This window comes from Brassica napus, chromosome A3, assembly GCF_020379485.1.
Source record: "Brassica napus cultivar Da-Ae chromosome A3, Da-Ae, whole genome shotgun sequence".
In the NCBI taxonomy this organism is placed as follows: Eukaryota; Viridiplantae; Streptophyta; class Magnoliopsida; order Brassicales; family Brassicaceae; genus Brassica; species Brassica napus.
In genome coordinates, this window is record NC_063436.1 from 22495826 (window position 1) to 22519885 (window position 24060).

Below are 24060 nucleotides of genomic sequence, written 5' to 3' on the forward strand. Positions count from 1 at the left end.
AAATGGTAGTATCCCAAATTCCCAAACGACTTTGAAATAAAAGGTATCCCAAAACATATACTTATGGAAACATCAAAGAGTCAGTCACCTGATGGAGTAGAATCCCATATCTTATTTTCCTTTTTACTATCTAAGTGTGTGGAAATTGCCAGCCTTACGTTTATAAACTCCTCATCCAATTTTAAAAATAGTCATTCATACCAAAGATGATTTGAAACACACAATAGAAGCATTAGATATTTCATTGTTTTGATCATAACTTCACTCGCCACACTCACATGGCATTGTAGGTAGGCTCAGTAGCTTTGTTGGTCCATTGTTCACGTGCATGTTGGACTTGCGTTTTTACATACATTTTTGAAATAGATATCTTTTGTCGAATTTGAAACAAAAAAAACATTTTATCGAATTTGATATTTTCTTGAAAATCCATATTTTGTCAAGAAACGTCCTAGTTCACACGGAAGTTTCATCAGACATCCGCTTCAAAACCGGAATTGAAGTTGAAACCTTTTGGAAATTTACAGAATCTCGACTCCAAAACGCTTCTAAAATCTCATTTAAAAACACAATGGATGTTTACGATTCCATTTTGAAAATTCCGCTAAAAAGGTGCAGTGTCGTAGATAAATAAAAATATAAAATCATGTTTTTGTTTCTATATAAAATCTAAAATTTAATAGTATTGAATTAGAGAGAATTGATATATACAAGTACTAAAACTAATACTATAAATTATCTTTATGCATTGAGATTTTATTATAGATATAGCATATATATTCAAATTATTTATGAAATATTAAAATAATTAATATTATATTTTCCTATAAAATTAATTTATGTGTATTTTCACAGTTTTAACATGAAATCATTTAAAATTATTATAGATGAATAAGCTTTATTTTTAATTTGAACCACATAAATTTTGTCATAAATTTTATTATATATATATATATATATATATATATATTCTAACACGTACCACTTCCTAATTTTTTAGAAAATCTCGCTCCTCCGCGTCCATATGATTATGCTTCCGCGTACCCGTTTCCGATTCCATGTAACATAGGTAACGTCCACCCATATTTATTATTTTTAATACGAATATTTGAAATGATGAAATACTAAATGTTACGTATTAAATGGAATTTTGGTATATGATATAACAAAAGGAACTAAGTCACATGATGCTTTATATGAAAAATTTTGTTTTGCAAAAAAAAAAATGGAGTGTAAATGTTAAGATTCCATTTTTGAGTTTTTGGAGAGTTACCGTGTCGTAGATCACAACTTATTATAGAGAGTATCAAGTAAAAGAAGAGGATAATTAGCTAAGATGAAAAAATTGAGAGTCATTTTTACGTAGTATACTCAGCACTAGGTAATAACCCGCGCCTTGCGCGGGATGTGATTATTAGTTTCGTTATTTTTAATAAAAAAGACAATAAATCTGTTTAATCTGGATATTGGTTAGGTTTTACGTTTTTTTTGTTTTTAATCTTCTAAAATATAACTATTATTTTAAATTAATATTCATTTTAGTTTATTCGGTTAAAACATTTGATTTTTTTGGTTTTTTCAGATAAAAACCTAAAATTAATATTATATGTTTATTTTCATATTATGAAGTTTAGATAGTTGTCATGTCGAACCAATAGTTTCATATTATAGTTTTTAAACAGATAATAGTTTAAAAAAAAGAAAAGAAAATTATTAAGACAAATCATTTCACTACAATTTGGTCGGTAGTGAAAGAAACATTAAGAAAAATATTTCAACTTTCAAAAAAAATTAGATACTTCAGCTGTGGTGAATACTTAGTTATAAGATGCTCACATCAAGGTGCACATGTATGTTTATGTAAAAAATATATAAAAATAGTTGAAAAATATATAAAGATATTGTTAATTAATATTAAATGACATTTTTGTTCAGAATAATACATGAAAGATAAAATTAAAATTTATTTAAAATAAAAAAGACCTTGACATTAGTCATTTTTTCATCAAAAGAAAATAAAATTATATTCGTAAATAGGGGTGGACACATATCAAGTATCTGGATATTTGGAAGCATTCTTGTCAATTCTATCTTTAGCCACCTAGATATTCGGTGACTCCGATATCCGAAATGTTTTAGAATTTTACAGAATATCCGATTTGATTCGTAAATAAAATAAAATTTTAAAAATAATTTAATAATAACATTTTATTACAAAAATAAAACATTATATAACCTTTTAATTCTAGTACCTAATATAATAAATTTATATTGTAAAACTGATATAAAGTATAATATATATAATTCTTTTCATATATGTATATATATGCATATAACATATCGAATTAGATATATTTTCCTAAAAATATTGGTATTAGTGATTTGCTTCTTTTTTGGATATTGTATTTTAGTATTTGATTTGTTTCGTAAAGTTTCAAATATCAAGATTTTTTGGTTCAAATCAAAACGGATAACAAATCGAATCAAAATTTATGAATATTTTGCTCAATTTTATCTGTAAACAATAAAAATAATATATATATAGTTTGGCTTTTGATTCGTTATCTATTTTTATTCGAACCGAAAAATCCAGAGTTTTATTGGAACTATGTATGTGAGTTTTATATTAAAAAAATCACAAAGTACATAGTGTGAACACATTTATGACTATAGTGTGAACGCGTTAGCATATTTATTATCAAATCATTGTGAGGCTGCCACGTGTCTATTATAATGTGAATGCATTTATTACAATGCTTCTCTTTTAATATATAAGGGATTGGTCTCGAAGACAAATTATGGAAATATATGCTTCCGGTCCTGTTTAAAATAAGTAAAATTTTGGCCACTCAGTTAACAAAATCTCTTAAATTCATCTGGTTTATGACTTGCAAATGTTTTAAGAGGTAAAATGTTCCCTTAAGTATTTTTCACAAGTTTTTGTTATTTTTATTGTTTTTGGGATTCCGGCTTAAAATTTTTATCGACCAGACCTAGTATAATACTCCCACCGTTTTATAATATAAGTAGTTTTGGCTAAAAACACAAAGATTAAGAAAACTATTATGTTTTAAAAAGTATTGTATAATAAATAGGTTAAATATAATTTAACCAATAAAAATAAGTATATTTAATTTGATTGTTCAGACTGTATTCAATAAAAGTAAAAGTTATCTAGAAATATGAAAACTACTTATATTTTGAAACAAAAAAGTTTCTCTAAAACTACTTGCAATATGAACGGATGGAGTAGTATATTATCCACAAGTTTGTAAGTAAATCTGATAAATATTTTTTGTTATTGTTATGGGGACTCAAGATAGAGCTAGACAGCCACACAGAAGAGGATCTCTCGGTAACTTCTCTCTCCTTGCAATATCTGCGCTCCGCCTCCTTTACCTTCAGACCAGTAGCAGCTCCGGTGACCGGTGCGTGGCGGCTCCGTTAGCGCCACCGCCGGTCAGATCTGTAGTGGATTCTCTCGTTCTTTGTTCTGCACTTTTTAGTTTTCTGTTTGATGGAGATATGGTTGTTGAGGAGCTTGAGAGCTTGCGGCTTAGAGTGGTTTGTCGCATCTACCTTGGGTCCGTTGTATGCTGAAGCCGTTTCTGAATGTCGTATATGCAGTCATGGCTTTGGCTGGTTTTAATTACATATGTTTTGATCCAGATCTAGATCCAATCCTCCATAGTTTTCAGGTTCTTTTCAAGTTTTTCTTATCTAAATCTCTCCTTTATTTTATGGAGGTAGCTGTAGTTGATTAGTCTTGGGATTTATCCTTATCGTTTTGGAAAAATCATGGCTCTACCAATGGTCTCTTGGTTTCTAAGCTTGTAATGTTTTTGAGTTATGGTGCTATTGGGAACGGTTTCCTGTCTTGCTGCTGGCATCCTTTAGTTGTCGGTGAAGTTTTGGCGGATTGACCTCTGTTTCTCCAGTTCTTATGTGAATGGAGAGTTCAGTGTAAGGCTTTTATCGAGGTTTAGTTTGGTCGCATGAAGTGCGTCGCTGCTGCCGTATCCGGAAGAGGAGGAGACCCTAGAGTGGTTCGATCTTGCCGGGTTATAAAGTCTGGGTTCGTTGGTGTGGAGAGGAGTGCTCTCAGTTTGGTGTCGTCAGAGGTTGAGGTTATCGTTCGGTGGGCCGTGAGCGACAACGATAAATCCCGTTCAGATGCACCTGAAGTTGTTGGGTTGATGCAAGCTTGGTGTGCTAGGTTCATTGTGAGTTCCATCGAATTTTCACCAAAATTGTATTTATATAAATCAGAAAAAATTGTCACCAAAATTTTAAATTGGATAAGATGAAGAATAATAATAGTTTATATAATTTCAAATTTGTAATAGTATTTTATGGAATTTTAAAACCATGTTGTGATACCCTTTTAAATGGGCACACTAACAACTAGATAAAAGTAACTTTTTAAAATACTATTACAAATTTGAAATTATATAAACTATTATTATTCTTCATCTTATGCAATTTAAAATTTTGGTGACAATTTTTTCTGATTTATATAATACATTAACGTGTTTTTCTTATTTATCATATCTTTAATAAAATTATATCTTACTAAAATATAAATAATAAAATATTTATTATTATACGATCTTAAATATGCTTACAACTTTGAATTTATTTATACAATTTTCTTATATAAATTATTTTTAATTTTTAAAATTAAGTGGGAATTTTTTTAGTTTTCAAAGTTGATATTATATATTTTGATATTTTGTTCAAAAATGTTAAGAGGCCTTTTACCTTTCTTTCACTAAGATATGTTGTACAAAATATTAGACAAATTAAACAATAACTAAAATATATAAAGCAATCACCAAAGTTTTAAATTGGATAAGATGAACAAGAATAGTAGTTTATATAATGGATAATTTCAATTTGTAATAATATTTCAAAAAATTATTTTAGTCTAGTTGTTAGTGTGCCCCTTTAAAAGGATATCCCAGCACGGATTTGAATCCCGAAACGAACATATTTTTTAAAAAAATACATATATCAAAACAACATCGTCTTATCTTTGTTAAAAGTTGATTAACTTCTGTTAGAGTTAATGTAGATTTAGACACGTTTTAGAAAAAAATGGATAATTTTTTTTAAATTATAATTGAGTTGAGGTAGTTTTTGGCACTGACCATTTGTTCGGGTCTTATTTGGCACGATTGAGAGTGTTGGGGTCGAAATTGACACTTTTCCTCGTATATCAAACGACGTTGTTTTATCTTGTTAACGGTTGACTAACTTCTGTTAGAGTCAATGTAGATTTAGGCACGTTTTAAGAAGTTCGGGTAGTTTTTTTGAATTATAATTGAGTTGAGGTCGTATTTGGCACTGATCAATTGTTCGGGTCGTATTTGGCACGACTGAAATAGTTTGGGTCGAAATTGGCACTTTTCCCGCTAGACAGCATAGCATTTTGCAGGAAGAATTTTTTTTTTTTGTTATCTGTAGTAATGTAAAAACAAAAAAAACAACCAAAAATAATGTAATATGAAGGTTCTTTAACAGAAAAAAACATTAAACTAACATTACGTCTATTGCGATGTTAACTTGAGCTGAGACCGGCCCGTCGTCTTCTGCGTGAAACAACAAAAATCAAATAAAAGAGAGATTGTTCTCCTCCGTCCGAGAAACCGATCATAGTACGAAGGATTACACTCAAAGATCGGCGGTGATGCAGAGAACAAGAAGACGATGCGAAGGCACCGCCATGGGCGCCACCGTCTTCGATCTCCGACCCGGCGTCGGCATCGGACCTTTCTCCATCGGTATTCGATTCTCTCAAATTCTCTTCTGCTTTACTCTAATTTTTCGAATTCGAGAATCACTTGATCATCTCGCCTGCGTCTATTGGACTTGGAAGATAGACATTGATTTGCGATCGTCGATTGTATACTGTAGTATTAGCTAACGTTGTTTCAGTCGTCTTAGTTCATTATGATCACACTGTTTAGCTTCCGATCAAAATCGTGGTGCTGTTTTCAGGAATGCCAATTTGTGATGCATTTGCGCAAATAGAGCAACAACCTAACATATACGACGTCGTCCATGTTAAATACCACGACGAGGTTTGTTACTAATGAGAACTCATTCACCCTCTTCTTTCATCCCAGTGTTATCTTATTTTTTTGTGTGTTACGTTTTTTTCCAGGATCCTCTGAAATTGGATATTGTTATTAGCTTTCCGGATCATGGTTTTCATCTACGGTTCGATCCTTGGTCTCAGGTATATGAAGATGTGTTGTTATTTTGTTACTTACTCTTCTTCCTAATTTGTTTAGTTATTGCTATTTCAAATTTGATTTGTTTGCAGAGGTTACGCCTGGTTGAGATATATGATGTAAAGCGGCTTCAGATGCGTTACGCCACTTCTATGATTGGGTGAGTTAAAAAATTTATGACTTTGGTGTAGTTTAGTCATGTGATGATCTGTGTACTGCTTGTACTTCAGGGGTCCATCAACCCTGGCGACGTTTGTGGCTGTTTATGCACTTTTTGGACCGACCTTTCCTGGGATTTATGATAAAGAAAGAGGGGTTTATTCTCTCTTCTACCCGGTGAGCAATAAATAAAAATACGGGTCTCACTCTTCTTCCATATATGTTGCATTTGTTCTGTCCATGCTTAACGTTTATTTAACTATGGCAGGGGCTATCCTTCCAGTTTCCGATTCCTAACCAGTACACGGACTGCTGCCATGATGGAGAAGGTTTGTTTTTTCGCCGGATTCAAGAGACATTCAGTTTATGTTTCTTTGTCTATTATATGACTTATCTTTCTATTCTATGAAGCGGCACTACCATTGGAGTTTCCAGATGGCACCACGCCAGTAACATGCCGGGTCTCTATATATGACAACTCAAGCGACAAAAAAGTTGGTGTAGGAAAGCTGATGGATAGAGCTTCTGTCCCTCCTTTGCCTCCTGGCAGCCTTTATATGGAAGAGGTTCATGTCAAGGTATGGCTTATCTTTATTAGTTAAACATCATTAGCAGCTAACCACCTCCTTAGTCTTCGCATGACTATATTAAATATTTATGCAGCTTGGCAAGGAGTTATACTTTACTGTTGGGGGGCAGCATATGCCTTTTGGTGCATCGCCACAGGTAAAGTTAGTACCTCTCTTATTGTGCTTATTCTTTGGAACTCATCATTTAATGCTCGGTGCAGGATGTATGGACTGACTTAGGACGACCGTGTGGGATTCACCCAAAGCAGGTAACTTGTAGTTGTATATCACAGCAGATGCTTACGTTATCCTCTTTTACTCTCTTCGCTACACTATCTGTCATAGTCTAATGCCCGTTTGAAAATTTGGAATAAAATTGTACTTTGCTCTCCAGGTAGATCAAATGGTTATTCATTCCGCCTCAGATCCACGACCAAAGACGACTCTTTGTGGTGATTACTTTTACAACTATTTTACTCGTGGTATGGACATCCTGTTTGATGGCGAGGTAGGCAACTGGTCAAGTAGAGTTAATATGTTCCCTCCCTTCATATGTGTTTTTTTTAATCCATGAGCCTTACCTTTTCTACAGACTCACAGAGCTAAGAAGTTTGTTCTTCACACCAACTATCCTGGTCATGCTGATTTCAACTCATACATAAAGTGCAACTTTGTGATCTCTGGTAACCGATGCAAACTATAGCAGTTTCATGTCAATCAGTTATATTTATTCAGAGGTATGTTGAGTTGTATTTTTCAACCAAACTACGCTTTACTGCTGCTGTGCTGCTTTTCAGTTGGAGAGAGTGAGGCAGAAGCAAACAGAGGTGGAAACAAGATCACTCCAAGAACAAATTGGGAGCAGGTTAAGGTAAATTAGTTTCAGACCAAAGTGAGCATAGTAGGAAAATGATAGGAAGCTAGGCCTTGACCAATTTCACCTGAAAATTTCTTGATCAATCCCATTGCATTACGAGAAGAAACTTGTGAAGTGTTAATATTTGGTAGAAATGTCAGCGTGATTATGACTCATTCGAGTCAGTAAACCTGAGAATAGTATTGTTAACAACTGAGTAGAACATTTCTCATGAATCCTTTTTGCTTTCACACCTTTAATAGGAAATACTCGGGGAGTGTGGACCAGCAGCAATACAGACACAGGGCTCGACGAGCAACCCTTTTGGATCGACATACGTCTATGGCTATCAGAATGTTGCTTTTGAGGTGAAGCAATTTTAATAACACCCTAGTTTAGGAATTGGGATCCTCTTTGCTATAAATATTAAAGGAAACATTTTAAGTGGAGTTAATAATTTTGCAGGTGATGAAGAATGGTCATATAGCCACTATTACTTTGTTCCAGTCATGATGTGTCTACCGTCCGAGGTATGCGCTTACTAATTATTCCTAGTTCAGTTTTCTCGTATAGATGGTCATATTTATTTTTTTGCAAAGTTTCATGTTCTTCACTGTCTGATTTAATAGAATTCTTTTTGCTCAAATTAGCGTTGCTTTCTGTTGTGTGCTAAAGTCCTCAACAACATATCACGTGGATGATCAATGTGTTAGTCTTTGCAGGGGCTTTTTATGCTTTGGGTGGAGAGGCTACATCTTCTACTACAGTCTACAGACTGTAAATTTAACATCATGATATTATCAAACTCTACAAATGTAAATGCTGTACAGTTACGTGTTAAGTTGATATCAAGCTTTGTAACGACAATTAGTACTGTATATCCCATTATTCAGACTACTTGTCTAACTATTCTGATGATAAGATAGCATTTATGATTAAAAAAAAAGATTAGAAGAACAAAAAGCTCCGTCGCGGGGACTCGAACCCGGGTCTCTCGGGTGGGAGCCGAGTATCCTAACCAGCTAGACTACGACGGATTGTTGACTGTAGTCTACTTTAGTTATTAGTATAGTAATACATTACTAAATCCATTTCGTCGTGGAGCTCTTCTATCCGTTTTTGCGAGCAGAGCAGCTTTTTGTTTTGTTGATGCTTCCAGAACAGCTTTTCTGATTTGTTTTCATCGGCGGTACGGTCGATTCTTCTCCTCTGGTACTCTTATCAATTTGATTTTGTCTCTGTTAGATTGCATAGTAGTAACTGTGAAGTTGGTTTAGCTACGAACTGTTTTAGGTTTTTTTTTTATGTTTTATTTTGCTTTAATTGGTTTCATCATATGATTATCTTTAGTTTAGGGATTTGGCAGAGATGATAAACGCGTCCGGGTTAACTCTAGCTCCCCCCAAATTTCACTTCCTATGGCGTTCACATCGTTTTGGTACACCTCAGAGAAGCTCTCAAGCTTTAGCTGTTCGTCGAGATGCTGCAGCTTGTCCTCTTCTTCAAAGGTAGTGTCTTTGCCCCTTGTTCGATTAAGCATATGACAGAAGATTTGTAATGGTGTGGTTGTTGTTGCAAATAGGGCTTGTTTAGCACTTTCTACACAAAGAAGCAATGCTATGATCGTCCGTGCCATGAGTGCTTCCTTTGGTGATATGTCAGACGATTCATCTGGTAAAATACTTAACTCTGACCTATACATGTTTCTAGGTTAAGCTAACTAGTAATGGCACTGACTGATTAGGACAAGGCCGGTCCTGAAATTTTGGGACTCTAGACAATTTAGTGAAGGTTTTAATAAAAAAAGTTAAAAAAAAAATGTAATTTTTCTCAATTTTGTGGGGATTATAAGCCAATGTTTCGGCCCTGATCACGGATAACCTCTGCGTTATACTTTAAAATGCTGTTTCTGCATTCCTTGGTGGTGAGATAGTTAAGGAGCTCCTGTGTTGAACTTGTTGTCAGTAAACGTAGCATGTAATGCATAAATCTTAGTCATAACGATTACTCAAAGCATGGTGACTAAATAGTTCACTGTTACTTCCATATGTTCAGCTGTTTTCCCTCGGATCAATGTCAAAGACCCATACAAACGTCTTGGTATAAGCCGGATGGCCTCAGAAGACGAGATTCAAGGCGCGAGGAACTTTCTTATCCAGCAGTACGCTGGTCACAAACCTAGTGTTGATGCGATCGAATCAGCTCACGACAAGATTATCATGCAGAAGTTCCATGAGAGGAAGAACCCGAAGATCGACATAAACAAGAAGGTCCGCCAAGTGAGACAGTCCAAAGTTGTGAGCTTTGTGTTCGACAGATTCCAAACTCCTCCCAATGCTTTCCTTGTCAAAACGGCAGTGACTTATGCAGTTCTCGGCGCTCTTACGGTTCTGTTCCCAACGGAAGAAGGACCCACTCTGCAGGTTTTGTTATCTGTGATAGCTACGTTTTACTTCATCCACCAAAGGCTGAAGAAGAAGCTCTGGTCTTTCCTTTACGGGTAATCAGCAAAGCTGATCATAATCGTGAAACTATTGCTATACCTTCTTGATTTTGGATTCGCAGCTGATCAGGTTAATGATATTGTGAAACAGGACTGGTTCTTTTATCTTCTCCTGGCTGATTGGGACTTTCTTGATGGTGTCTGTGATCCCGCCCTTCATCAAAGGACCAAGAGGTTTCGAAGTCATGTCTTCGCTCTTAAGCTACGTTTTGCTTTGGGTGGCTTCGAGCTACCTTAGGTAGCATTCTAGCTCTTCTCTTTATCCCTTTTTGGGTCGCAATAGTATTATTATCTCGGGTATGTATGTGAAGAACACACAAAATGAGAAACTGAATCATCTTCATGTGGTCCTCATGTGGCATACAGAAAACGATTTTTTTTGTTCTTGAAGAGTTGGTTTATTTCCATGAAACCTCACTCTCTTTCACGGTTTAATATCTAAAGTCGTGTCTTCCGTTGCCGGCTACTTTCTACATGTCTTATCTTACATACAAAGAAAAAATAGCCTAGATGTGGTGGGTCGGACGCCGCAGCCGAGATTTTGAAGACACAGACATTTTAAATAAAAGTTTAATTATATTTTTTTAATATAGTCTGGGAACAAAGCAATTTATATACAAGTTTTAAAAATTTTGAGGGCGGCTTTGTTGACCGGTGGTCCTGGATGTGAGCTTTTATCACAGCCTGGCAGCCCAAAAAGTAAGTATTAGTTGGCGGAGTTGCGGTTGTTGCTAGCCACGAGTTTTCTATCTTAGAGTTATCGAGTTTTCCATTAATAGTTTAGGGTTGGTTCCACAAATTAGTCTGTTTTGCAGTATTTGACTCCATAAACAAAAAAAAACTGTCAGTAAAAAATAGTGGAAAATAAGGTTGGCCGTGAGCTAAATGCCTAAAGCTCATCAGTCATCAAGTTAGGTGCCAAGTCCAAAGTTAACGTAGAGGTAGAGGATTGACTTTTTTGACTAAAGTGGTTTATGATTAACAAAAGTGTGTATGCTTTATGCGACCAAATCATGAAGCATTGACTTCGTTGACATTTGTAATTATGAAAGCTGCATGGCTTATTGTTCGTAGCCTCATCATCATGTGCATGGCCCTCTTTATTTATTTTCGTGTTCGAATTTTATGTATATCTTCTCAATAAACACATTTTTGATACTTATTTTGTGCTTTCGTTCAAACAAAAAGAAAAATATTTTGTTTTTTTTTGGGCGACCTCCTCACAATTAAATGTGTTTATTCAACAGAAATAAATTCATTTGTAGTGTCCCTTCCATATTATTGAATCAAGTTTTTTTTTTTTTGATTCAGCATAAATAACCCCTATTTCATTCGTTTTTCTTAATAGATAAAATAGACTAGACTCTGTTAAGCTTGTAATTTCAGTTCATAATAGTTGGTAATATGAAAATTAATATATGTTCCTCGCATATTATTGGAAAAAGTAATTAATATTTCTGGCACATTCGCTACACATTTCAAACCAAATTCTACTCTTAACGTCAACAGCATGTTACTTGTAATGTATCCTACTTGAATCATTTTATACTGTATATTATGTTAAGTTTAATAGGTTCCATGTCCATATCAGTTTCAATGTGAAATTCATAACAAAACCATATAGACGTTTTCACAACTGTATTCAACTATTCATCTATCTTTTAATTTGATGTATAGCAAAACTGTGTTAAAACACTTTTACACTAGGTGATAACCCGCGCCCTGCGCGGAGTGAGTAGACCAATAGCAGAATATTGCTTCTACAATAGAATAATATTCACTCTCACTTTCTACATTGTCTTGAAAGGTTTCAAATTAGAAACAGAATTAAGGCTATCCATTTGTTTGCAAGAGAGAATGTTTTGATATGAGCAAAGTCGAGAAAAAAGGTGTGGTGAATTTTCTGAATTGTAGAAGACGTATATTTATATTGAAAAAGCATCGGTCGTCTGGTCATATAGATTCAAAATAATGGCTGTGATTAAAGAATATTACATACAGTAAAACCTTTATAAATTAATAATGTTAGAATTTTGAAATTTTATTAATTTATAGAGATATTAATTGATATTAATTTATAAAAGTTTCCTTATTTAAATTTTTTTTCTATTTTTAATATGTTTAAAACACGAAAATATTTGATTTTATCGTATGTACATTATTCAAATTTTAGAATTTTGACTTTCATATTGTTTTATTATCTTATTTGGTGTATATTTTTATGTTTTATATGATTGTTAAATGGTTTTCGATATAATTTTACTAAATATTATCAAAATATATTAAAATGTTAAGAAAAATAAAGATATTTTCATTGTGAATATAAAATGAATAATATAATGTTTATTTTGTACTTATATAAATTTATGATTTTAATAGGACTACATATTTACATGGAAGTTTTAAAAATATTATTATCTTATTATTTTATCGATTTGTGTCATATTTTACACCGGCCTAAATTGGGACCGGAAAAATTTATTAATTTATAAAAATTATTAATTTATCGAGTATTAATTATAGAGGTTCTACTGTATTTGATTTCACATAACTTGCGCTCCAATCGTAATCACAACTTACCATGATTTCGTAAATAGTTAAATCAAACTTTCTTTTATCAATCGCAATAACAAATTCAAGAAAATTCATGATTATTAATTGATTACAATAATTTGAATCTATAATCTAACTTCCTTATATACAAAAGTCAAGTCCTCGTTTCCATTTTTGTAACCATAATCGACATTATATTATTACCAAAAAGTGATCGCAAATAATGACCTCGCATATTCAAATATTATTACCACCATGTTACCAAATTTGTATTTTAAAAATATATCAAAGTTATTAGAAGTTTCCTTTTTAATAATCATTAATCAATTTTGTCTTTGCAAATCACGTTTGAATCATGAGCAATTTGCTCCGCCATTATTTGCATTATGAAAGCTGGCGTTAAAATCTTAATTACGATATATCATGTGCACATACAAAATGTATATACATATAATATAATTATAGTCACGACTAACGTAGAGCGTAAAGCACCATGCAGACATAATTTATAAGAAGTATAGTTTATATTATCATATAAGAAGTATATTAAAGTTTTTTTTTTTGGTAAAAAGTATATTAAAGTTATAGGCACAACTATTATTAATTTCATCCCATCCCACGCAGGATAAAAAATGTTTTATATTGTTATTGCATATATTATTTCCAATACTTACAAACATGGTCGTGTGTAAATTTCTGGTCGCAAATTCGACCTCTTTTGAGCATATACGTACAAACGTGGTCGTGTGTATATTCAAAAGCATATAATATAATTGTAGTATTGGCATGTGGAAGTATATGAAATAACGAAAACGTTTTCGTTTGTCATTAAAGACAACGTATTAAACATGACGTCAATTTTTTGTTTGTCACTGTAATGAAAATGTTTATAGTATATTAAAGTTATAACCTATTGATTAATGGTAAGCAATGGCAATTATTGTAATTAGTCTAGTTAACAAAGGGTTTTTGAAAATAGGGTGTGAGAGAGCTTGTGGTGCTGCCACATAGGAAATGGCAATTTTGAAAATAATACATGAGCTAAAGGTTAGTTATCTATAATGCTCCTCAAATAATAAGAAAGAGATATTTTATTTGTTTATCAGCTAATGCATCTTATATCATGATGTAGTACAGTAGTACACTGGTTTAACGTTGATGACTGAAGTGTAAAGTAAGAAAAACAAACGCACATGCCTTCATGTGCGCTGCTTTTATACTATTATTTTATTTATATTATATTAATTTAAAGTGAATTATAAGTTCATCAACCGTTAGCTTTAAATGCCAATGATGTAAACATATATGCTGGTACTAGAAATCATTACTTGCAAAATCATATAATTTCTTCTGTGGTTGTGATGTAATACCATTAAGATCGAAATAATGTGTGTTCATTCAAAATAGGTGATTAGGTTAATGATGTGATTTATTTATCAACTTAAAACTGATTTTAGTGAGCTCACTATTAGTTCTAAATTAATTCCTATATTATCTTCCTCGTCTGTCCAGATAAAAAATGTGGATAATAGTTTCTTTTTCTGAAAGTATCTTGGATAATCAAACTGAGCCACACTGTATTTTGTTGACACTTGACAGACATAGATTTGGCAAATCTCCTTTTACTGGATCAAATATTTATAAAAACTCGTATAAATCTTAAATTATTTGATTAATCATGTATACTTATAAGATAATACAAAATGCGGTTAATGACGAAATAAATAATAATCATTAGCTGCTTCAAGTCTTATGCTTTCTTTCTTTAGCGCGCTAATATAATTAGCCAAATTCAATTCTAATACACACATTGACGAGGAAGAAAACAAAAAGCCATTATGTATTAACAGCTGTGCCATTCCGATTCTCGAGCGAAAATAGGTTCGACGGAGAATCTCTCCGGTGGTTTACTCCGATCGGATTATGCTATTTCCTGCTGCGTCGGAACACCGTACTCGTCCAAATCGTTCACCGCGTAGATTCTGCCATTGTTCTTCATCTCGTTTCTCTAGATCTCCCTTCCCCATTCACGGATTCAGAGAAATCTAATCAGGAGCCTCCTCTCAGGTTCGAGTTCCGTTGACTGTTCTTAGTTTTGTGTGTTTTTTTTTTGTTTGTTTCTTAATTGACGAGCGTGTGATAGGTACAGTAGAACTACGCGTGATGATGGTTTATTTTTTTGTTTTCTTTGGTGTTGCTAGGAAGCAGGTGTAAGTAAGTAGTAAAAGCTCTGTTTACTCACTTGCACATGGAGTTACTCAAGATTCTTTCCTCCACATCGAACATTTTGCAGAAACGTCTGTGAAGTCCTTTGCAAACTTCTTAATAATTATCCAATCCCACAAGGTAATTCGTAGAAAAAAAAGTGCATTCTTTGTGATTGTAGGCAACAATATATAATATAAGAGTAGGTTTGACACTTATGCAACATGCAAGGAAGAATTTTTGAGGAGGACGGGACCATTCCAGAAAACACCAAATCCTCTGCTATAATATAATATGAAACTTCGTTTGTTTATGTCTTAAACAATGATGAAAAAAGAATCATTCTCTTCTGACATATATTGAATATATAACACGTGGAATGGAGTAGAGACAATGTTCTTTTGCCCAAGATATGGAATAAGACAAAGTTCATTACTGGACTCATGATGTACAATGATTATTATTATTTATCTGCCTCTTTATGTATAGACATGACATTGCTGCTTCCTGGTTTCTTTTGGGGTAGGATGAGGGAAGGGAGGTGAGGGGGTATGAAGATGGCTGCAGGAGAGGATCAGATGCAAGGATCTTCCGGGAGGGAAGAGAAGATTTTTGTTTCTGTTCGTTTGAGGCCATTGAATGTGAAAGAAAGGGTAAAGAATGAAGAGGCAGATTGGGAGTGTATCAACGATGAAACAGTCATTTACAGGAGCCATCTTTCCCTTTCCGAGCGTTCTATGTACCCCACTGCGTACACATTTGGTAAGACTTGCTTACTTTTGCAGCTTCTTGATCAGACGTAATCCTTACTGAGCTTTCATATGCCTCTAGACAGAGTGTTTGGCCCTGAGTGTTGTACCAAGGAGGTGTACGATCAAGGGGCGAAAGATGTGGCTCTCTCTGTTGTTAGTGGGGTTCATGGTAAGGCATGTCTATTACTGCTTTCTAGTCTTTTATCCACTGTGGCTCATGTTTGCTACAAATGTCACCTGGTTTCCAGCTAGTGTCTTTGCATACGGACAAACAAGCAGTGGAAAGACTTACACTATGAGTGGAATTACTGACTACGCCTTGGCTGATATATATGATTACATTGCCAAGGTCAAGTTAAATTTATGAAAGATTCATAGTCTCCTTACCATATTTATTTCCATATTCACTGTCGCTCTTCTGAAAATTTGTGTGTGTTTCTGCAGCATAAGGAAAGAGAATTCGTTCTGAAATTCTCAGCTATGGAGATCTATAATGAGTCTGTAAGAGACCTCTTGAGTACAGACATTAGTCCACTCAGACTTCTAGATGATCCTGAGGTAAAATTTGACACTGGCTGATCATACTCTGACAACTTATGGAATTGGTTATGCATAATCTACTTAGCTGGTTATTTGCTTTTTGACAGAAAGGGACAGTTGTTGAGAAACTCACAGAGGAAACTCTGCGGGGCTGGAATCATTTTAAGGAGCTTTTATCAATCTGTATAGGTATTGCTTTTCGAAACGTGAACCTAAGTTAATACTTTTGATGTTTAGCACCAATTTGACTAGTATCATCTAATCACTCCAGATCAAAGACACATTGGAGAGACAGCTTTAAACGAAGTTAGTTCCCGCTCTCATCAGATTCTGAGATTGGTAATGCATTTTGCTGATTTACATTATAGATTCAGCACTGCAGTCTTCAGGCTACTTTTTGGAGCTTAGTTCTGACTGATATCTTTCACAGACAGTCGAAAGCACAGCACGTGAATATTTAGCGAATGATAAATTTAGCACACTCACAGCGACAGTGGTATGTACGTTGAATCCATCATGTGTTGTTCTTGAAAAAGAGGATGTAAATTCATAGATTTAGTAATCATCCTGCAGAATTTCATTGATCTTGCTGGAAGCGAGCGTGCGTCTCAATCGATATCAGCTGGCACAAGGTTGAAAGAAGGAGGTCATATAAACCGAAGTTTACTAACACTAGGAACTGTCATTCGAAAGCTAAGGTTAGCACCTTTAGATTCAATGAAGTTCCCTGATTTGTGCCACCTTAGTCTGCTATTTATTCATTGAGTTTGTAAGCAAATTCACTGTCTTTCGTCTTTGATAGTTGAGTTTTCTAGCTGAAAAATCTACCAAGTTATTCGCAAATTGGTGCTATAACATCTAACATGTGTATTGTATTTGAGTGGCTTCCTTTTACATTACTAAAATATATGGCTAGCATAATGCAGTAAAGGAAAAACTGGGCACATTCCATTCAGAGACTCAAAACTGACACGCATACTTCAGTCTTCATTGGGAGGAAATGCCAGAACTGCCATAATCTGCACCATGAGTCCTGCAAGAATCCACGTTGAGCAATCAAGAAACACTTTGTTATTTGCAAGCTGTGCAAAGGAGGTGACAACAAATGCGCAAGTGAACATCGTCATGTCTGATAAAGTTTTAGTTAAACATTTACAGAGGGAATTGGCTAAACTGGAGAACGAGTTGAGAAGCCCTCGTCAAGCTCTTCCTGTGTCTGACACAACCGCATTACTGATGGAGAAGGATCTCCAAATTCAAAAGGTAATGCAATTTACTTCAGTCAAGATATATAAAACAAGACGTAGTATATAAATTCACTTCTCTAACCATCCTTTTGTATTTACTGGTAGCTGCATTCATACTGGTGATTTGTCTTAATATGTAAATCCATTCACTCTAAGAACTTTATGGTTTTTCATTACTTGCAGCTAAATAAAGAGGTGTTCCAATTAGCAAAACAATTAGAGGGGGCTCATACTCGGATTGATGATCTCCAACAAATTATTGGAGAATCACCAATAAAAGAGATACTCCCAACAAACTCAGAACATGCAAATGTACGTGAGTTTTACTGAAAACAAGAATGAACTCTTCATCTGTTTGATTTATTTATAAATCCATTTTTTGGTATTCTTACAGTTGGTTCTGGGACATCAATACCCCAAGCTCCGGGTGCGCAGTTCATGGGAATCTCTATATATAACACCAGAAAGCCCTGCATCAGCTCAGCGATCCAGTATGATTTCCCCACAATCAACCGAGCACGGTTCTGACGAGAATGTCTTCCAGCTTACCGACTTTAGGATTGATTCTGGTGCAACTAGTCCAGGCCAACAACAACTTTCATTTGTGACTCCTGGGAAATTCACAAAAGTGCGACTTAATATTCGTGGAGCAGAAAGTACAAACCACAAGGGGAAATCTGTAGATCAGGAGGAGAGGTCGCATGAAGTGGACGAACCAAGTGAGGTGGGTTCTGAAGATACTTGCACGGAACTTCGATGCATAGAAACAGAGAGCCCTGGTATCATCATGTCTCCAGAGCCAAACATGCTTCAAGATAGGTCTATGGCTGTGAATGCGCTGCCAGTATGTGTACCAGACTCAAAAAACTTTAGACCACCAACAGAAACTGTAGAAGAAGAAGAGTGTGTAAAGGAAGTCAGTGCTGTCTTTATCGAACAAAGGGAAAAAAGTGAACCCATCAGAACCTCCCCACAATTGTCAGTAACTGACAAATCTTCTAACCTCAGAAGAGACCCCACACTTCCAGATTCTGTCACTCTGTCTCCTGAAAAGCCTTATAGTTTGCATCTTGAGAAACAAAGAGTAGGAGGCGTGAGGCATACTAGAAGCCTAAGCTGCGGAACAAGCTTTCTATCCGGTTCTTCCTCTTCTTTGTATGAGCATGAGAGAGACGCTAACACTCCACCAAACTGGTATCAGAAAGAAAGTGCTGAGAGCAATCTGAAACCGTCCAACATCAAGAGGCCGCCATTACCAACGCATTCTAGCCGGATGAGCATGCCAGCAACTTGGTTTGAGAAAGACTTCAACCGCAACCAAAGAACGCCAGCTGCTTTAGATGGTGTTAATAAGAGAAAGTCATCAATGAATAGCTCACAGGTGTCTTCCTCTAGCGCCCCTGTGTCTAGGCTTCAGACAAGTGGTAGAGCTTCCAACAGCCAGGAGGAAGGTGAAGAGAGTGGTCCCCAGAGGGACAAGCGAATCATTCATTTATCGGTTAGTTATACTTAGCTTGGTCTTGCTTTTCGCTTACCTATACTTGACAATGTTGTATTTATCTTGAGGGCTACCTCTATGGCAGATGGAGGAAATAGAACAGAAGTTCTTGGCTCTGAGATCAACAAAGAGCTTCAAGGACGCTGCGGTGGACCCCATACAAGACTATTTAACCACGCCACTGAACTGGCCGTTGGAGTTCAAGAGACTGGAGATGGAGATTATAGAACTATGGCATGCTTGCAATGTTTCCATGGCACACAGAAGTTACTTCTTCCTTCTCTTCAGAGGGGATGAGAAAGATTGCTTGTACATGGAAGTAGAACTCCGTAGGCTCAAGTACATTAGAGAAACCTTTACCAACAACAACAAAGCTATTGAAAATGGACGCACTCTTACATCAATGTCCAGGTATATATATATATATTCATCAAAAAGCACCTTACCTTTCTCTGGCGTTTTATGTCAAGAATGTATTCTCTCTTCTTTTCTTTTAACTGTTTGGGCTGTGAAACAAAACAGCCTAAGGGCGTTGAACAGGGAGAGGTACAAGCTGAGTCAGCTGATGCAGAAGAAACTGACAAAAGAAGAGAGAGAGAACCTGTTCTTGAGATGGGGCATTGGGCTGAACACGAAGCACAGACGGCTCCAGCTGGCGCATCGTGTCTGGTCAGAGAGCAAAGACATGGATCATGTACGAGAGAGCGCCTCTGTCGTGGGGAAGCTAATGGGGTTCGTTGACATGGATTTGGCGTCCAGGGAGATGTTTGGCCTCAACTTCTCCCTTAAACCACGTCCCAAGAAATCTAGCCTGTGGAAACGGAGCGTTTTGTCTCTCTCCATATTGTAATCAAAGAGAACCAAAAAAATGTCTGAAATGCTGAGTGCTGAAATGATAGTGGTGAGAAGTACATTTACAACTACAAGTGTAAGTTTTTGATTTGGGAATGAGACTTGAGAGTTAGAATAGATCTCAAATGTGTAATTTCAAAAGGCCACTTCGCCAAAATGTGTTGATGTTTATCACGCCACTGAACAATCTTTGTACTATTATCATGTAGACAGGAGTTGCAGAAACAAGACACTGAGTCATATAGTTTAGTATTGGATTTCTGCTATGAGTCTCAAGTTAAATAAAAGGACAAGACACTAGAAAGAAAGACAACAATAAAACAAGTATTATAGCAAAACATGAAACTAAGGTTGCTGCTGAGCATCCATGTAACCAGCATCAACAAGCACTTTCTCCCTCTTAGCAAGCTCAAGATCTTCATCAACCATCATCTTCACAAGCTTCTCAAACCCCACTTTGGGTTTCCACCCCAACACTTGCTTGGCCTTGCTGGCATCTCCTTTCAAGTTATCCACTTCAGACGGCCTAAAGTACCTCTTATCAATCTCCACGTGATCCTTCCAGTTCAGCCCCAAGTACCCAAACGAAACCTCGAGAAACTCCTCAACCGTATGCGACTCCTCCGTCGCCACAACGTAATCATCCGCCTCCTCCTGCTGCAGCATCATCCACATCGCCTCCACGTAGTCCCCGGCGAACCCCCAGTCCCTCGAAGCTTGTAGGTTCCCGAGGAAGAGCTTCCTCTGCAAACCGACCTTGATCCTCCCCAACGCTCTCGTGATCTTCCTCGTCACGAAGTTCTCTCCGCGGCGAGGCGACTCGTGGTTGAACAAGATCCCGTTGCACGCGAAGAGACCGTACGCCTCACGGTAGTTAACAGTGTACCAATGCGCAGCGACTTTGGACGCTGCGTAAGGAGACCTGGGGTGAAACGGCGTCGTTTCGGACTGAGGAGGCGGAGTCGCTCCGAACATCTCGGAGGATCCCGCCTGGTAGTACTTGACGGTGCGGCCGGTGTCGGCGGTGTGAGATCTGACGGCCTCGAGGAGGCGGAGGGCGCCGGTGGCGACGACGTCGGCGGTGTAATCGGGGATCTCGAAGGAGACGGCGACGTGGGACTGCGCGGCGAGGTTGTAGACCTCGTCGGGCTTGATCACGTCGAGCCAGCGGCGGAGCGAGGAGGCGTCGGTGAGATCGGCGTAGTGGAGCTTCATCAGAGCCTTGTCGGCGTTGTGCGGGTCGATGTAGATGTGGTTGATCCGCTGGGTGTTGAAGTTTGACGATCGGCGGATCAGGCCGTGGACTTCGTAGCCTTTTGAGAGGAGGAACACCGTCAGGTACGATCCGTCTTGGCCGGTGATTCCGGTGACGAGAGCTATCTTCCTCGGCATTTCCACATCGGATCTGGATCCGTTGTTTTCTGACGCCATTGATGGTTGTTGGATCTGGGTTTCGCGGTGGCCCGTTAAATAGGATAGTGAAGGAGGTCAAAGCTTGAAGACGGAGAGGGTATTTTCGTCAATTTAAGCGTTATTATAGTCAAATCATCGTCGTGGGGTATTTTCATTTCATTGCCGTCTGATGGGGTTTGTTTCCGTAGTAAATGGTTTAATCATTTTCTGGTCAAACCTCGTGAATAGTCGTGGCCTCGTGGGATACTACGTCCAAATCAAGAAATTTCAAATCATTTGCATTATTTTTGGGTTAAACTTGTATAGCTACATATTGTATGAATCCAACAAGGCAACAAGGAAGATTTTTTTTTTGAAAAATCAGTAGTACAACACAACAAGACTCTTGGATGTGGCATATATTTTTAAAACTACGAGTTTTGGCGAAAACTTTTCACAAGAAGATTGGTAATGGTAAATCTACATCATTTTTATATATAAGAAAATCAATTAGGTAGATGTTACTTGGGAGGAAAGCCAACAAGAATAACGCAGTCCAAAACACTGGCATTATCTCTAACCAGTGTCATTAAGATGTACTTGTGTACTGGCATGTCTCCACGCACAAGCAGACAGAATCGCTAAAAACGCAAGATATATGTCAAGAAAATCGAATCTATTTTAATTAACTTTTATATCTAAACCAACAGTGTATAATTTTATAATGCTTTATAAGATATAGAAACCTCATATCATTGTGATTGATATCACTAACGGCTTGATTCCTTTAATCAAGATCCTTCCATCTTTGTACCTAATCTCTTTGTATAAATTCTTTATATATAAAGATATAGACCATTGGTCTTGTGAATAATACATCTTCCATATTCAATATCTATATCAATGAAAATCGAAATTGGTCTGCCAAAATAAAATAGCATATAAATCTTAAATGTATCCCCTAAGGGTAAATCCAAACAAAAAAGCATAAGCTTTAAACACCAACAAAAATTAAAATAAACGAAAAACGGCAAACTCTTAAGGTTTAATAATAAAATCAGCAAAAAATCCAAAGAAAACAGAGAAGCTTGTGCCACAATTAAGTCTAATCTGCCTTGGCTGCTGCAACGGCAGCAGCACCTCTGCGACGACCTGTTCTTCTCGCAGCAATTTGACCAACCTTCTTCCCTGGTGGTGCATCACGTCTGACCGTACTAGCATGACCAATGTGCTGGTGGTTTCCTCCTCCGTGAGGATGCTCCACTGGGTTCATAGCCACACCACGAACTATAGGCCAGCAGTTTCTCTTCACTCGGTACTTGTGGTATGCCCTACCTGCCTTGAGAAGTGGCTTCTCTGTTCTGCCTCCACCAGCAACTTGCCCAATCATCGCTCTGCATCCACTTTGCACAATCTTCTTCGCCCCAGAAGGAAGTTTAATCCTTTAATGACAAATAGTATCAGTTATTAATAACTATATGAAACAGAAACTCTTTCAAGAATTAATTCACATCATTAGTTCGTTTAGCGTGTCACACAAGTTACCTTATAAGATAATGTTCCAACAGTATAATTAGGGTTTAGAGACAAGACAAGTATGATATTACCTAGTGGTGTCGTTGTCAGGATTGTGAGAAATCACGATGGCATAATCACCGGAAGCTCTAGCGAGTGCTCCACGGTCACCAACATGAAGCTCAACGTTGCAGACAACAGCTCCCTCGGGAATCGATCTAAGGGGAAGCACGTTACCTACAACGAGAGTCGCCTTCTTACCACAGTAGAGGAACTGTCCCGTGTACATACCTTCCGCAGCAACGAACAGCTCCTTCTGCTTCTTGTAACGGAAAGGATGTCGGAAATCGACGCGAGCTAACGGAGCACCACGTCCTGGATCGTGGATGATCTCAGTCACAACACCCTTGAGGTACCCATTTCTCTCACCGTAGTCGAGGCTACGGAACTTAGCCGGACCCTTGCGGTGGTGGGTGTGGGACTTGAAGACGGAACCAGCGGCACCCTTACGTTGAGCCCTAATAACACGACCCATCTCGACGAAGCTGCCTCTCTTCTTGTTGTTGCCCTCTGCGCAAGCTATTGGGGTATTGGAGCAACTGTGTTTATTTATAGTATCGTCCCTCCTAGAAACCCTAGCGTAAACCATAGTTATTAGTGGAGTTTTATAATGGGCCTTGTGTAGCGTAGTTTTAATTGCAAACCCAGTTAAATGTTTTTGGATAGAGACCTAGTTAAAGTTAAAGTCGGTGATTTTAAAACCGGGTTTGTTTAACCGGATTCGGTCATGAACCGGTTACATAGCCGGATTAGATCTAATAATTGGTTCGATAATGAACCAGTTATGTAGCTGAATTGGATCTCAGAGTTATTAAATTTATAAAAACCGTTAAACAATCAAAAATCTATAAACCATCCATATAAATATAAAACTAGTTTTATATTTATAATGTTTATGTTTTAAATTCATTTATATTTTCATTGTATATCATATTTACTAATATTACTTTTAAATTTATACACTAAAAATAAATTAACCATATTATTAAACCAAGTTTGACCCGGTCGAACTATAAACCGTGACCCAAAAATTATCCGGTTTAGTTTTTGGTTCGGTTTTTAAAAATACTAATTAAAGTGCTAAATTACTAAAATTGTTAAAAATAATTATACTCTATTTTGA

The 24060-nt window shown here is 36.4% G+C and overlaps 5 protein-coding genes and 1 non-coding gene across 14 annotated transcripts; 3 read left to right on the forward strand and 3 right to left on the reverse strand.

The window, feature by feature from the left end:
* The first annotated feature begins 5526 nt into the window (after window positions 1–5526).
* LOC106440025 (PHAF1 protein At3g51130) lies at window positions 5527–8729 on the forward strand. Of its 2 annotated transcripts, none has more exons than XM_013881601.3 (15): window positions 5527–5783; window positions 6001–6083; window positions 6167–6241; window positions 6329–6396; window positions 6467–6572; window positions 6664–6724; window positions 6807–6973; window positions 7059–7121; window positions 7186–7233; window positions 7359–7472; window positions 7557–7647; window positions 7762–7835; window positions 8084–8188; window positions 8286–8350; window positions 8534–8729. In XM_013881601.3, the coding sequence occupies exons 1-14, from the start codon at window positions 5690–5692 to the stop codon at window positions 8331–8333; spliced, it is 1197 nt and encodes a 398-aa protein (XP_013737055.2). In that variant the 5' UTR covers window positions 5527–5689; the 3' UTR covers window positions 8334–8350; window positions 8534–8729. The 2 variants fall into 2 exon arrangements, with proteins under 2 accessions (XP_013737055.2, XP_013737054.2); XM_013881600.3 differs by having other exon boundaries at window positions 8543–8729.
* A 55-nt stretch (window positions 8730–8784) lies between these two features.
* On the reverse strand, window positions 8785–8857 carry TRNAE-CUC. Its single transcript has one exon. It is a non-coding gene; the product is annotated as a tRNA-Gly (tRNA).
* Window positions 8858–8877: 20 nt separating this feature from the next.
* LOC106440027 (protein CHAPERONE-LIKE PROTEIN OF POR1, chloroplastic-like) lies at window positions 8878–10713 on the forward strand. 6 transcript variants are annotated; one of them, XM_013881604.3, is made up of 5 exons: window positions 8878–9009; window positions 9171–9328; window positions 9403–9494; window positions 9876–10320; window positions 10415–10713. In XM_013881604.3, the coding sequence occupies exons 2-5, from the start codon at window positions 9189–9191 to the stop codon at window positions 10563–10565; spliced, it is 828 nt and encodes a 275-aa protein (XP_013737058.2). In that variant the 5' UTR covers window positions 8878–9009; window positions 9171–9188; the 3' UTR covers window positions 10566–10713. The 6 variants fall into 6 exon arrangements, with proteins under 6 accessions (XP_013737058.2, XP_013737061.2, XP_013737057.2 ...); XM_013881607.3 differs by having other exon boundaries at window positions 8895–9009; window positions 9176–9328; XM_013881603.3 differs by having other exon boundaries at window positions 8903–9032.
* A 3980-nt stretch (window positions 10714–14693) lies between these two features.
* LOC106448159 (kinesin-like protein KIN-7G) lies at window positions 14694–20198 on the forward strand. 3 transcript variants are annotated; one of them, XM_048776747.1, is made up of 15 exons: window positions 14694–14943; window positions 15078–15222; window positions 15608–15843; window positions 15913–16002; window positions 16082–16182; window positions 16278–16391; window positions 16481–16562; window positions 16645–16712; window positions 16804–16869; window positions 16947–17071; window positions 17300–17636; window positions 17804–17932; window positions 18015–19118; window positions 19204–19529; window positions 19641–20198. In XM_048776747.1, the coding sequence occupies exons 3-15, from the start codon at window positions 15633–15635 to the stop codon at window positions 19966–19968; spliced, it is 3081 nt and encodes a 1026-aa protein (XP_048632704.1). In that variant the 5' UTR covers window positions 14694–14943; window positions 15078–15222; window positions 15608–15632; the 3' UTR covers window positions 19969–20198. The 3 variants fall into 3 exon arrangements, with proteins under 3 accessions (XP_048632704.1, XP_022572439.2, XP_048632705.1); XM_022716718.2 differs by having other exon boundaries at window positions 14701–14943; window positions 15085–15222; XM_048776748.1 differs by lacking the exons at window positions 14694–14943; window positions 15078–15222 and having other exon boundaries at window positions 15622–15843; window positions 15917–16002.
* On the reverse strand, window positions 20151–21460 carry LOC106448174 (GDP-mannose 4,6 dehydratase 2). The gene has a single exon (XM_013890102.3). It carries the CDS (start codon window positions 21399–21401, stop codon window positions 20316–20318), a length of 1086 nt encoding a protein of 361 aa, XP_013745556.2. The 5' UTR covers window positions 21402–21460; the 3' UTR covers window positions 20151–20315.
* Window positions 21461–22380: 920 nt separating this feature from the next.
* On the reverse strand, window positions 22381–23641 carry LOC106376784 (60S ribosomal protein L8-1). The gene is made up of 2 exons (XM_013816903.3): window positions 22970–23641; window positions 22381–22804 (listed from the first exon to the last, which is right to left on the reverse strand). Exons 1-2 carry the CDS (start codon window positions 23524–23526, stop codon window positions 22468–22470), a joined length of 894 nt encoding a protein of 297 aa, XP_013672357.2. The 5' UTR covers window positions 23527–23641; the 3' UTR covers window positions 22381–22467.
* Window positions 23642–24060: the final 419 nt, after the last annotated feature.

Coding starts and splice junctions, on each gene's coding strand:
- LOC106440025 (XM_013881601.3), top strand. CDS start 5,690: ATGCAGAGAACAAGAAGACGATGCGAAGGCACCGCCATGGGCGCCACC. Junction 6,084..6,166: donor ATGTTAAATACCACGACGAG/GTTTGTTACTAA, acceptor GTTTTTTTCCAG/GATCCTCTGAAATTGGATAT. Junction 7,836..8,083: donor CAAATTGGGAGCAGGTTAAG/GTAAATTAGTTT, acceptor CACCTTTAATAG/GAAATACTCGGGGAGTGTGG.
- LOC106440027 (XM_013881604.3), top strand. CDS start 9,189: ATGATAAACGCGTCCGGGTTAACTCTAGCTCCCCCCAAATTTCACTTC. Junction 9,495..9,875: donor TATGTCAGACGATTCATCTG/GTAAAATACTTA, acceptor CCATATGTTCAG/CTGTTTTCCCTCGGATCAAT. Junction 10,321..10,414: donor CTCTGGTCTTTCCTTTACGG/GTAATCAGCAAA, acceptor ATTGTGAAACAG/GACTGGTTCTTTTATCTTCT.
- LOC106448159 (XM_048776747.1), top strand. CDS start 15,633: ATGAAGATGGCTGCAGGAGAGGATCAGATGCAAGGATCTTCCGGGAGG. Junction 16,392..16,480: donor GACTTCTAGATGATCCTGAG/GTAAAATTTGAC, acceptor GCTTTTTGACAG/AAAGGGACAGTTGTTGAGAA. Junction 16,563..16,644: donor GCTTTTATCAATCTGTATAG/GTATTGCTTTTC, acceptor TAATCACTCCAG/ATCAAAGACACATTGGAGAG.
- LOC106448174 (XM_013890102.3), bottom strand. CDS start 21,401: ATGGCGTCAGAAAACAACGGATCCAGATCCGATGTGGAAATGCCGAGG.
- LOC106376784 (XM_013816903.3), bottom strand. CDS start 23,526: ATGGTTTACGCTAGGGTTTCTAGGAGGGACGATACTATAAATAAACAC. Junction 22,805..22,969: donor CCTGACAACGACACCACTAG/GTAATATCATAC, acceptor TTGTCATTAAAG/GATTAAACTTCCTTCTGGGG.